This window comes from Pelodiscus sinensis, chromosome 2 (assembly GCF_049634645.1).
Source record: "Pelodiscus sinensis isolate JC-2024 chromosome 2, ASM4963464v1, whole genome shotgun sequence".
Taxonomy (NCBI): domain Eukaryota; kingdom Metazoa; phylum Chordata; order Testudines; family Trionychidae; genus Pelodiscus; species Pelodiscus sinensis.
Window position 1 is genome coordinate 99,831,919 of NC_134712.1, and position 14,120 is coordinate 99,846,038.

General features: G+C 43.4%; 1 protein-coding gene across 4 annotated transcripts in view; it reads left to right on the forward strand.

Moving 5' to 3' along the window:
- ATP9B (ATPase phospholipid transporting 9B (putative)) overlaps nt 1-14,120 on the forward strand; it is a 314,205-nt gene that overhangs the window by 157,166 nt on the left and 142,919 nt on the right. For all 4 annotated transcript variants that reach the window (XM_006128867.4, XM_075921103.1, XM_006128868.4 and 1 more), the window contains one exon: nt 5,555-5,630. In XM_006128867.4, the coding sequence (XP_006128929.1) occupies nt 5,555-5,630 (76 nt within the window). The remainder of the gene's footprint in view (nt 1-5,554; nt 5,631-14,120) is intronic.

Genomic DNA, 14,120 nt, shown 5'->3' on the forward strand with positions numbered 1-14,120 from the left:
AGACCCAACAAATGTATACGAAATTACAGGTTCAAAATGATCACTCTTGCCACCATTATTCCAGCATTAGACAGGGGAAACTGGTTCTCAGCTCTCAACCTACAAGAAGCATACTTCCGCATCACAATCTACCTGACACACAGGTGTTCCCTCTACTTCACAGTGGGCTTCAAGCACTACTAAGTACAGAGTTGCTGCCTTTTAGTCTGTCTATGCCCCCCAGAGTTTTTTGCAAGACTTGAGCGGCAGTCGCAGCACATCTTCAATGACAAGGGGTAATAATGTTCTCCATCTTGATGACTGTTTAATCAAGGGAACAACATACAAAGACACATTAAACATGGTACAGATAACAATATCACTCTTCCAATGCTTAGGGCTACAGGTCAACTTACAGAAATCAACTCTGGAACTGTGTCAGGTCCTAGAATTTGTAGGAGTTCACCTACACAACATAAGAGCCAAAGCCACATGCCCGCAGCACAGATTTGACATACTCACCTCCTTGATCTCCTCAGTTCCATTCAGTCCTTTGACCACCACAAATGTTTGTCTCCAAATCCTTGTGTACAAAGCAGCGACCATTTATTTGGTGAAATACACCTGGTTCTGGACTTCACAAGAAAGTATCTTTTCCACCACATGTCCTCTCCGCACTACCACTACCTCCCGCCCCTATTACTCATATAACAAGTGATTCAGAAAATTCAACAAGATCAGGCACACGTTATCCTTATCGCAATCTTCCCTAGGCAGATGTGGTTTCCTTCCCTCAAGTGTCTGGCACTTTGTAGTTCCCACTCTCTCTCATGGAGTCCAGATCTGCAATCCCAATACCACAGTTAGATTTACATCCCAATCCAGCAGCTCTTCACCTCAAAGCCTGGCTCCTCCATGGTTCCATCATGATGAAGAAACCTGCTTGGAGCATAAGACATACTATTAAACTCACCATCCCACAACCAGGAAGACTTACTTCTTCAAGTGGAAACACTTCTCGGTATGGTGCCAACAAACACATAAAATGTCTCCAAAAGCAGAACCCCCTTCTACCATGCTAGAATACATCCTTGATCTCAAAAAATCAGGCCTATTCTTTAGTTCCCTCAAGGTTCATTTGTCAGCCATTACCATACTCCATGAGCCAATTGATAGCTTCTCAATTTTTTCCTACTACACCACCAAACTATTTTTAATGGGATACAAAACATATATTCAACTGTTTAGGAATGTTTACCTCCCTGGCACCTAAACTAGGGATGTTAAGTAGCGATTAATTTGCTAGTCGAATAGTCGATGGAATTTCAATCAAATACTCGATTAGTCGATAAGCACTTTCATGTTCCACCTTTGAAATGTGCAAGAGCCCCAGTAGGCTCGATGTTAGTTGAGCCCTCGCCTTTTACCTCAACAGGACTAGACCTTTCCATAAATCCTTAGACTTTTTCTATCACTGAATATTCAAAAGGCAATGCTATCTTCTCACTGACTTTCCAAATGGATATCCTCCTGTGTATATATACTTGACAATTTCCATTTGAGACATCTATGACATTTGCTGGGGGACAGGTGGTAAGATCAGGTTTCCAACATGGAAGTCCTGGCAGAAGCTGGCTCAGTCAGCATTCAGGTATGTTAGATCTTCACCTAATTGCGATAGTTTTACATATTCCACAAGAGCTGTAGCAACATCCACAGCATTCCTGAAGGATCTCCTTTTGCAGGACAGCAGCATGGTCCTCTGAGCATATCTTTGTGAGACACTATACCATAACAATTTGTCCACTTTCTGCAGCCACAGTTGGAAGTGCTGTCCTCTCATCCATGACTCAGATGCAACTCTAAAGCCCACCTCCAACAGGGTACCGCTCTACAGACACTTAGAATGGAGCACCCACAGAGTCAGCACTCAAAGTAATAGAATTTACTCACGTTGTGCAGTAATGATGGCTCTTCAGTATGTGTCCCCCAGTGGGTCTCCACTACTCTCCCTCCTCCCCTTTGCTTTAGAGTCTATACATCTGATTCCATGGTATAGAACGAATGGAGGGGGGCTCCGCCGCATGCTTAGTCAATGGACCCAAATGCCACCATGAAGCGGCTACTGCGTATATGTGGCATGACCAGGTACTGCTAAGAAAAATCTCTATTGGCAGCATGAGGAAGCACAGATCCTTAGATTAGCGCACCCACACACATCTCAAAGAACCGTTGTTACTGTACAAGGTGAATAACTTCTTCTCTGTGCCTGGCAAGATTCTTGCATAGATCTACCTGAACCTATTCCTGATTCAAATAATTGATAATATTCTGTCTGACTCATAGTACAGCTTTCATGCTTGACAAAGCAATGCTGACATCATTTTTGTTATTGGACAATTACAGGAAAAATGTTGCAAACATTATCAAGCTTTGTATGTCATGTTCCTTATCTAACCAAGGCATTCCACACCAACCACAATGTCCTTTGGAAACTGGAAATTTTAGATGTCCAGACAAATTTATTAACATTGTTCGGCTGTTTCATGAAGTTATGACTGGAAAAGTTTGTGATGAAGGTGAAAAAGAGACCTATTTCTAGTCACACACAGGGTGAAGCAAGGATATATACTTGCATCTAGTCTTTTTTAGTTTATTCTTTGTTGCAGTACTAGAGGAAGCCCTTCATGACTTTTCAGATGGTATCTTTATACACCTCTGCACTGTTAAGCTCTTCATTCTTTCTTGTCCAAGTGGTAGCAGTATTGATCCAGGAACAGCTCCATGCTGATGATTAATGGCACACAGAAGCAGCACTATGAGATATTTCAAACTGATTTGCTGTGGCGGGTCGTATTTTGGCCTCATGGTCAGCCAAATAAAAACCAAAGTTATGTACCAGCCAGCTCCTCAACTACATCCACAGGATCTGTCAAGAAACTTGGAAAATATCATGCCTCCACGCTGTCCAAAGTTTATTTATCTCAGAAATATGTTGAACTACATAGGGCCAGTGACCATCAAGTGGATATGTGGATTAGGAAAGCCAGCATTGCATGTGGTTGCCTACAGTACTGATTCTGGAAGTAACATGGAATTTGTCTACAGACAAAAATCAAAGTCCGTAAAGCTGTTGTCCTCATGATGATTGTGACGGGCTGTCACTGACCCGGGGGCGGGGCGACCGGAGCCCCCGCTGGCAGGGGGCTGACGGCCAGGCCCGGACCCCCCAGTACTCCTCCAACGTGAGCCGGAGGGCGCGGCAGGCTGGGGCGCTACCCCCGCGCCTGCGCCGGCAGCGCGAATACGGCCCGTCCCCCAAGGCCCCGCACGGTGGGGGTGGAGCAGAGGGACGTGGCTGCCTGACAGGGCCGCACGCCGGGACGCGCCCGGAAGGGGCGGGGCCCCGGGCGGCGGCCGGCGCGGCGGGCCATTTCAAAAGGGCCCGCCGCCAACGGGGCAGGGAGCAGGCTCCTCGCAGCAGCGGAGGAGTGGCCCCCGCCGCAGGACGGAACGTGAACGCCGCTCAGCCCGGCTATCGGCCCGGCGTTGGTCCCGGGGCCTCCGGGACAGCCACTGCCCCGGCGAGCGGTCAGCCCCTCTTCAGACGGTGGACGGACCCCGCCGCGCCGGGCCAGGAGGGAACAGGACAGCCAGGGGCGCACCAGGACCGGAGACCCCACACGAACACCAGACGCCGCGGACCGCCGAGCCAGGGTAGGTTCAGGGGTGTCGGGGACGGTCTGCAGGAGACGCTGGGAGGGAGGAAGGAGCCCGGGGCAGGGCGCTTTTGGCGGCCGTGGGTGGACGAGCTTAGGGGGGAGTGAATCCTCCCCCCCCCCCCGTCCACCGCGCCGGAGCGCTAGCCAGCCCCGGCACCCAGGGCCCCGGGCTGGGACCCGGAGAGAGGGCGGGACCGGGTCCCTCTCCCTCCCCTATAGGAGCGACCCGCTCCCAACGACCCAAGAGAAGGAACTAGGAGGCAGACCCCTCCGGGAAAGGAAACCCAGGAACGGGGCCGGCGCCTCACCCCGCTTGGACGGGTAACGACTAGAGGGTTCGCTGACACCCCCTTCCGCCTGGAGGGGGTGATCGCACCCAACCAGACCCGGGGCTCCCCAACAAGGGCCCGGGACCCAACAAGGGTTCAAAGAAGGGGCAGAGGGTTCACAGACCCCCCCCGTCACCCAGAACCTCCCACAATGATCCTCTGCTGATGTGAATGGATGACATATGAAAAAGCTTGACCATTTCAATTTACAGCACCTATGATGATTGCTGGGAGTCAGATGGCAGGACTAGATTTCCAATGTGGAAGTCCTGGCAGAAGCTGGCTTAGTCAGCATTCAGGCATGTTGGATCTTCACCCAACTGAGATAAATGACCATATGAATTACATGGCCATACGATCAAAACAAGTTTTATATTCTGAATTATGGCGTAGCACATGTAAGCATGGAAGGCAAATGAAATATGTCAGTCACCCTGACGCAATCTGCACAAAACAAACATTTCTGATAACCAGCTCCCCATGAGCACTGACTCCTGTGGAGCCACCTGTCCTTCCCCCCTCCACTGCCTTCTGAAAGACAGGCAGCAGCGCGCTGGATGGAGGGGTAGGCAAGAGCCAGTATACTCAAGAAAGCCAGCTTTCAAGCTGGCTCCTGCGCATATCAGCTCCCGTGGAACTGCCAATCACCTGCATTGCTGCTTCTCTATGAAAGATGGAGGGGTGGGGGGGAGAAGAGCAGGAGCGAGCACCAGCTCCTGCCTGCCTCCCTGCATATAAAATTTCAGCAGTTACACGTTTGCACAACTACGCAATTTTTAACATCCCTAGTACGAAGCAAGCAGAAGTGGAAGAAAGGCAATAAAATGGTTCCTGGAATTCAGAAGCATGTGGAAGCAAAGGGAGCAGTAGCACCAGTTAGTACCTTTACAAGCAAGACATGAAGGGTAGGAGGTTCTGCTGCCTGGGCATAATATTGTGGCTGCAGTTAAAAAAAAAAAAAGTGTTAGAAGTATCACTTGTCAGTTAGAAGAGGGAACTTCCCTGGGATGAAAAGAGGCTGGCAGATATGTAATGAAATGCCCCTCAGTTGGCTTTATGGTTCCATGAATGCTGCTCACCTTTTTATCTCTGCCATCCACTTTTAAAACATGGGGAAAGAACTTGGGAAAAGGAACTTATTAAATGTGTTATGTTAAAGAACAAAGAGCTCTTGATGTATAGCCATTGTATAATTGCTTGTGAATTTTCACAGCCCTGTCTCTACACTTTCATCTGATGTTAGTATATTTAAAGTTTTAGAAAAACAGCACAAAAATATACTGCAAAAAAGAAGGCCACACAGATATAATGGACTTTCTCCAGTTCTAATTTTTTATTCTATTAATCTTATATTTTAACTGTTGTATCAGTACAATCTGGCCTGAATGTATAGGAGAGTTAACTTGTTTGACAAGCTTTTATTCTTCTTTTTATACATGTATGATCTGGCCTAATCCTCAAATCTCTATTTATAAACGGGTAGTGGAGTATTATTGATTTACGTTTTGTTCATATTTTTAACAGGAAGACAGTGATCCAACAGTTCATGAAAGCCTTAGCATAGAAAATACACTATGGGCAAGCACTGTTGTTGCTTCAGGTGAGTAATGATGCACACTGCATTGTCAAAGTTTATGATGTACTTACAAGCTCCTCAGTGCCAATATATTCTGTTTTACAAAGTAACTTACTAATGGCTTTCAAAACTCTTTATAATGTGTCTATTGCTCCCCCATCTCACTTTCTAACTGTATCCAATTATGTCTTCCTGTTCCTAAATCTTTGCTTTTATCTTTTTGATCCTCAACAATATCCTATACTGTGGTCTTGCTGTCTGACTTGTGCTGTCCTTCTCTCATCTGTTACTTTCTTTAATTAAAACTCCCTGTATAATTCTTCCTCCTTAGCTCAATGTAGACGCTCAGTGAAGGGAGTGTGATGACATTTTGTGTGTATTATGACGTATGGTAAATTTTTGAGAGTACATCCTGAAGGAAAATTCAGTTAAAGTGAAGCACTAATGGTAGCACATACTGAACGCTGAATAAAAACAGATGTTCCCAATCGTCATTAAATTTTAGATTCCTTACATGCATATATTGTAAAAGATGCTCCATAAGATGAAATGATATGTTAATAATCAGCAAAATAGACAACATTCTCTTCATAAGAATTTTCATTTAATACCTACCCACTGTACTGTACTAATACCAGTTTTTTATATAAAATCATACAAATGTAAAAACTAGTCACTTTTGTAAAAAGTTTTAAGTGATTTTGGATAATTTATTCAGAGGCCATAGTCTCCATACCTTTCCATTCTTTTGTGGCTGAACAATCATTTTCCTTTAAGAAATATTTTTCATCTCTCCCCTTTGTTGCACTAACACTGTCTAAAGGATGATGGAAAATTTCTCCATATATGTCATAATTCATGCATGCATACACACCCCTAAAAGCTTAGTGATCTGAGTCTGTATTACCTGTATGGAGAAATTGGAGAGTATCCAGAGAAGAGCAACAAGAATGATTAAAGTTCTAGAGAACATGACCTATGAAGGAAGGCTGAAATAATTGGGTTTGTTTAGTTTAGAAAAGAGAAGAGGGGGGGGGAAACATGATAGCCGTTTTCAGGTATCTAAAAGGGTGTCATAAGGAGGAGGGAGAGAACTTGTTCATCTTGGCCTCTAAGGATAGAACGAGAAGCAATGAGCTTAAACTGCAGCAAGGGAGGTTTAGGTTGGACATTAGGAAAAAGTTCCTAACTGTCATGGTAGTCAAACACTGGAATAAATTGCCCAGGGAGGTTGTGGAATCTCCATCTCTGGAGATATTTAAGAGTAGGTTAGATAAATGTCTATGAGGGATGGTTTAGACAGTATTTGGTCCTTCCATGAGGGCAGGGGACTGAACTCGATGACCTCTCGAGGTCCCTTTCAGTCCTAGTATTCTATGATTCTATACCTTTCAGAAATGTTGATTTAAAAAAAAAAAGACACACCGAAGCCTTTTAAAAATCTGAAGATTCACAATGAAAGTAGATAGTCAACATTAAAAAAAAAAGGAACATGGAATACTGAGATTCAAATAATGATTGAGATGGTGATCTATCAAAAATGAAACACAGAAAACTAGTTGTGCAATTCTAGTGTGGCTGATAGCATGTCTTGTTAACATTGCATGAAATTTCCCATGATAAAACCCTATTTTCCATTGCTTATGATAATATCAAACTTGAATTGTTTGGGCTGAAATGTTCTATACCAGGTGTCTGCCTCAGGAAGAATTTTGGGAGGGAAATTTTAGACAAAACAATTTCATTATTTCCAAGAACAAAGCTAGAGAAAAAGATACTGTTTTGCCTGTTTAAAAAACAATTCTGGTGACCTTTTCATGGACCTGCTATATCATCCCAATGGTTTGAAGCAGGGAAAGAGTTGGGAGTGGGGAGAGCCTTTGTGTTAGGATTGTGCCTTTTGTCAACCCAGTGAATAGGATACTTATTATAGCCATTTGGGCTTTATTTTAGCATTATTATGTATAAACCTTTTTAATAAAATATTCTAAAATGTTATAGATGAAAATATTTTGATGTGCTCTGGCAAACTGGATTCTTCACACCTTATCTACCATGCATCGAATCCCTTATACACTTGCATTAGACTTCTGTTACTGATCCTCTGCACTATTGATTTGTGGTCTTTCTCCTCTAAAAATTGTCAGGACAGCAGCAACCAGAGCTGAAAGTTTCTGAGGTATTCCCCACATAATTCCCTAAACACTCTTTCTTGGCCTGACCTTGTCCCTCCAAATGACCCTGACCGGTATCAGCAGCATGTATCCTCAAGATATGTATCATATATGTAATCCTTAATGCCAATGTAAACCATTGCTAATGGCATCTAATGTATATTTAAATAGATATGTACTTTTTATGGAGATTTTAGGGGGATTTTTTTCTCCTAGTGTGTAACTTTTGTTTCTACTAAATATTTTGGCTCTGTGTTCCAAACCATGTTCAGCCTAACTGAATTTTCAGTCTGCTTGCTCAGGGGTAAAAGAGCCTTTGGTTAGGACTAAAGTCATGGTAATGTCAAGAAATTGGGAATGAATGCAAAGGCTTTAAAAATGAAACCAGAAGGAGATTATGAATGTGAACAGGGCCTTCACAATTAAAGATTTTGAAAGCTAAGTGGGCCGTTTTAAATTTAATCACTCACTTATAAAATCACTTATCTTTTACTGTGTTTTATTATTGTATTTACTGATCTATCTTGTCAGTTTCCTTTTAAAAAGAGAACAATTTAAAAATGAAAAAGAAAAAGTAATAAGAAGCCCATTGTATTAGCTATTAAGTAAACAGAACAGGCTAGGTCTAATGTGACCAGGGTAACTGAAACAATGAACCAAAATAGTGCTGTATTCTGAAAAAACTGCAATCATTGAAAAAGATTTGCTAAGAAACTTATTAAAAGGGAATTACACTAATGGAGCTTTGTGATCACCAGGGCATGTATCATTCTTGCAAAGGCATCACAGATGAAATAAGGGTGTAGTCTCTGTAATTGCACAACTGGAAAAGAACTTTCATATCAGGTCTGATACTGATTAACTAGCCTATTTGTGTGCTATGGAGGAGAAAAACAAAGTTGAAGAGATGAGTAGCTTGTTAAGTTCTAAATGCCATGAGTTTAACAGTTATTCTTATATGCACAGGCAATATGTTCCATTGCTTAGTACCAGCTCCTGTAAAAGTTTATCTCCTTCACTCACAGGACTCTTTCTATTGGTTGACAGTTATTCCAGTGGAATGCAGGCCCTGGGTACTGGGTGTTCTATTAGATAGTTTGGAAAATCCCATGAATTTGAGTATCTATTCAGAGTCCTTAAACTGAACTCTTCTAACTGGGGAGCCTTTGCAGACTACAGCACCGGCATTGTGTGCTTAACTCAATTTTGTATACTGTAATTCCTCATTTAACACGTGCCCGCTTAACACTTTTTCGCAATAGCACGATTTCTTTTAAGGAAAGTTTTTTGAATTACACGACCGTCCCCGGAATAACACAATTTCCCCAGCTGGCCCTTTGCCGGTGGCTGCGCGGGGCTTCCCCCGCCTCCCTGCGAAGTGGTGAAGGGTTCACCGCTTGCCGCGCCGTTCCCCACTGACTCCCCCTCGCCAGACGCCTTGCCCCCTCTCCTCCGCCCCCACTTGCAGGCCAGCGGCTGGGTTTCCCTAGCTGGCCCATCACCGGTGGCTGCGCGGGGCTTCCCCTGCCTCCCTGGAAAGTAGCGGAGGATTCATCGCCCGCCGCGCCATTCCCCGGTGACCCCCGCCCCTCGCCGGACACAGTGCGGGTCCCGGCAGACCCGTCACAGGGGCATACTCCCAACCCAATTTCCTTCCCCTCTCCTCCTCTTCCCTTTCCCAGAGCCAAACACCTCCCTTCCCTGCTGTAACCCAGTCCCCTTTCTCCCCCAACCTTATGTCCCGGTCCCAACTGACACCACCGCTTGAAATGCAACCCCACCTCTTCCATTATTTTCAGTGGGAAAATTGACCCCGCATAACACATTTTCACTTAACACGATCATTTTCTGAAATATATCTGTAGTGTTAAATGAGGAATTACTGTACATAGCAAGTGGCTTTTGCACTTTTTTCCAACTATAGGTAATCCATATTTCTGAGCAGGGATATTTTTGAAGGGAATTATTTAAAGAGCCTGGGTATAGTGAAATTTTAGTGAGTTGATATTCTGGTCTGATTCACTTGCTATCACATATGTATGAAAGCATGGGGAAAATGTCCTCCTGTTTTTGTTCCGTAATGTTCTTTTAGTTTGACAGAGTCATATTAAGGCCAGAATGGGCATTAATAATGAACAGTAAATCATATGAGAGTCACTCATAGACTGTCCAGGGAATACTCATGTCAGAGCAAATGACTAGATTCTTAACCTCACTTACTACCTCATAGTATGTCTATGTAAGCTCTTATAAGGTATCTTATCAAATGGGGACATTAAAATACTTATATATTTCATAACAAATTTGCATATGACATGACTATCTGTAGACAAAGAAAATGTAGTATACATCCAAGAGTTCTCATGGAACTTGAGAAACAAGTCATCTTAAATGGAGCTGTTTACAAAAACTTGTTACAGCTCATTAAAATAGTTTGTGTACCAGTGGATTTAAAGATTACAAATCTCTCATTCCTTCCCCAAATGATTTTATGTACTTGATGAAGTGGGAGAACAGTGTAGAATAAGGGATGTAAAATCCCATTTAAAATGTTAAATGTTTAAACTATATGTTTAACCAGTTAACCAGCCTGCCGTGGGCAGGGGGCTGCTGAAATAGCCCCCTGTCCATGATGAGCCTCACAGGACTGAAGCATTCCCTGCCCATAGCTCAGCATGGTGGGCCTGGGTAGATAGGGCCTGCCTGACCGCTGTGTGGGTGGGATGGTGCTCTGGGCCTACAGGACCAAGCTGTGTGTGAGGGACTGCTCCGTCTGGGCTGCGGTAGCCCGCTGCCCACAGCACACCGCAGGTGGGAGGCTGCTCTGGCCAGGCTGGGCACTGCTTAACCAGTCACCAGTATATATCACCCAATAAGATTACCCACTTACATCTCTTTATAGAATCCTTTGAGACCTTTAGCTGGACTTCAGATCTGATAAGAAATTAATTATTTTAGTCATTTCAGTGCTGATATTCAAGTCTGTCATGCAGATGACCCAGTGCACCAGTGTGTGAAAGCTGAAAAGAGGATAATTAGTGTGAGCATCAGTATGTGACTTCTGTCCATAAAGAGGTTCTCTTTCTGTGTCACCAACACTTGTCTTTGTGTTGTGCTCTGCTGGGGACCCCAGCTGTGAAGTATCTTGGATACTGGCAGATTTTACATATGGCTGGAATTTTGATATTGCTTTCCAAATGATTTCACCTAAAATTAGGTGATTGGAGAAAGAAGTTATAGTTGACATGTACTGCTTCAACTGTTGGCTTTTTTTTCACCAAGATTGACCAAAGTATACTATTTTCCATGGTGGTCTCCTTTAAAGGAGGCACTCATATTTTATGTTAGCGTGGTCTTAGTTCTGCATCAATCTTCTCCAGCTTGCAGAAGGAAGAATCTATTTATCAGGTAATAACTAAAGAGCTTTTAGATCTTCAGTGGGTATCATGAGGTCAAACGCTGCCTTAAGGATCAGGAGATTACGGCCTGGGTGCTTCTTAGAGATTGTTGCTGGGACAGATCCCTCTTATATTTGATTGATATTTGTTGTGAAGTAAAATGAGCTGCTTGCAGTGGTTGGTTCTCGGGTCCATATTTTGATATTGTAGGTCATATTTGTTGGTTGGTTCACTGTACAGATGTGTTGGACATGAGTATGAAGCTAGAATGACCATAAAGTGGAAGTGTCTCATCATTTCTTTTACTGCAGTGGCATAGTCCTCCAGGGATTTTTTTTGTACTGCTGGTGGATGCACCATTTTTGCATCATTGGTATTCTAGTCTGCCTATGAACTTCACCTGCTAATTTTTGTCGGTGAACCATGGTGATCTTTTAAAAAGGATAATACCATGCTCTGTTCCTAGAATGTTTCATCTAACCATTCACCTTTTTCCACGAGAGGAATCAGAGCTAGGCAACAACCAGTGAAGTGCTCTGTACTTGGAATTGTGATTCAAGTGAGCCCATGATCAGCAGCAGGTTCGTGCTCTCAATACGAGCAGAAGTCCAATCACCAAAACCTTTCAGTTTTTTTAAATATTCCAGAGTATGAAATCAACCAGCCAACACACAGCCCTGAGGATCACTCCCTGGGAAGAAGATAAAGGCCTCTCTTCAAATTGTTTTTTGTAAATGTTTGTGTAGAGACAAGAAGTTACAAATGCAGTGCAAGTATGAAGAGGAACTGCTCTTGTTGCTTCAACAAAGTTACAAAAATACTCCTGCACACAAAAAGTGATCATACGATACAGGTACATCTATTAAGATGAAAATTAGGGAAGTAAGCGACTAGTCGCTTCCTCCCCCTTGCTGCCTCTATCACTGCCCCCAGCACTAAATCATCTGATTCCTGCTCATGCCCAGTCCCAGACGCTGAGCCTCTGCTTTTTAATTGTATTAAGAGCCTGCCAGCTCTTAATACATTTAAAAATCAGAAGTGCAGCAGGGGGTCCCAGTGTGAGCCAGTAATCAGCTGGCCTAGCTCACGCTGGGTCCCCCTGCTGTGCTTCAGCGTTTTAAATGAGCCTGCCGACTCTTAATACATTTAAAAGGTAGAACCACAGTGGGGTTAGCTCCAAAGTGGGGAGCTAACCCCGCTGCGGCTCCCCCGCTTATCGACTAATAGACTAGTTGATGGAAAACCCATCGATTAGATGATTAAACTAAATTAATGGGAAAAGTGGAAGCATACTAGGGAAACAAATAGGTATTACTCTTCCAGGTAAGAGGAATCTAAAAAGATTCACTCAACTAAAGAGGATAAACAATCCTGCACATTAAATTATCCAATTAATTCAATATGAGTGTCTATGGATGGCAATCTCAGTTAGATTGGGATTTATCTTGCTTTTTCTGTTAAAATGCAATGGATTTGTTTGCATCAGAACAGATACATTTAAACTGTTACAGATATTTGACATGGACATACTTTTAATCTGAATATTCAAATTTTAATCTGTGCAATTAATAAATCAATTTTCATCACATTGAGGCGGATTAAGCAATATCTAGGTACATTTAAAATCTTGAAATGTTACCTCAGGGCTGGCATAGTTTGAAAATCCAGTTTTGCTTACATGCAGAATCTTAAAACAACAAAAACAAACAAAAATTAGCGGTGCTCAAAAATGAGACTCTACTTAGGCATTAAAATTCCCTTCTTTGACCATATCCCATCAGAAGGTCTGGATGGTTTCTTGTAACTGACAGGTTCACCTTGAGATTCTTTTTTTGGGAGGTGCAATCCCCTCTTCGCCCCCCCACACGCTTTCTAGCCAACTGAGAGGTCATACTATCTCCCCTTCCCACCTTTTCCAGAGGTATATGGAAAATGTGAACAGGAGAGAGGTCTAGAGTGCCAGTCCTGTAGTTTCAACTATGCTGTGGGTTTGTTACAGTGGCTTTCAAACATCTTGAGCTGAATCCCACTTTGAGTTACAGTTTTTGGTTGTGACCTCCACTTTCCCCAACTCAAAATACACATGCAAGGATGAATGGCCTGCTGAGGTGTCAGGGATGGAGGTGTTGTTCCTCCCTGAGCCCTTCCACTCGCCACTCTTCCCCTCCCCCTGAGGCATGCCCCCAAATTGAAAACCTCTGGTCTATTCAGATCATATGATAAGGGATTATCCCCCTAAGGACATTTGCCAGTATCTGGGATTTTTTAATTCCCCTGCAGTGGTTTGCAGACTTGGATGGTTAATTTCAAACATTGAAACACTTCCCCTAAGGCTCACTCCACAAGATCAATATCCCTTCATAGCATTCTTCTGCAAAATCCCACTCTGATGTTTCCAAAGCTGCCACATGGTCTTCCAATCACACCTTTGCTAAACACTATGCCCTCACTCAGGGGCCACTGTCTGATACTAGAATAGATAGGGCTGAATCTCTCCACAGCCTTCTTACCAAATCCAAAGTCTCTTTGACCGTAAGATGTACCACTTTTTAGTGAACTGGAATGGACAAATATGTAAACATCTCTCAAAGAAGAATAGGAAGTTACCCACCCATCCAGTAACTGACATTCTTTGAGATGAGCATCCCTGTGGGTGCTCCACTGCCCATTCTCCTTCCCTATATTTGGGAGTTTCATGTGGTCTCCATTGTACAAAAGGAACTGAGAATATGGGTTGCGCACACTCAATATTATGGCACCATCAACTCATGAGGTATAGGCACTGTGCACTGCTGTAATAATGATGACACTGCTGTAATAATCTCCAAGTGATGGCAAGGGTTGCACCAACATCTGGAGTGGTGCATGCACAGGGACGTTCATCTTGAAGTATATCATTAATGCACAGGTGAGTAACCTCATCTTCTTCCCTGGTATATGAG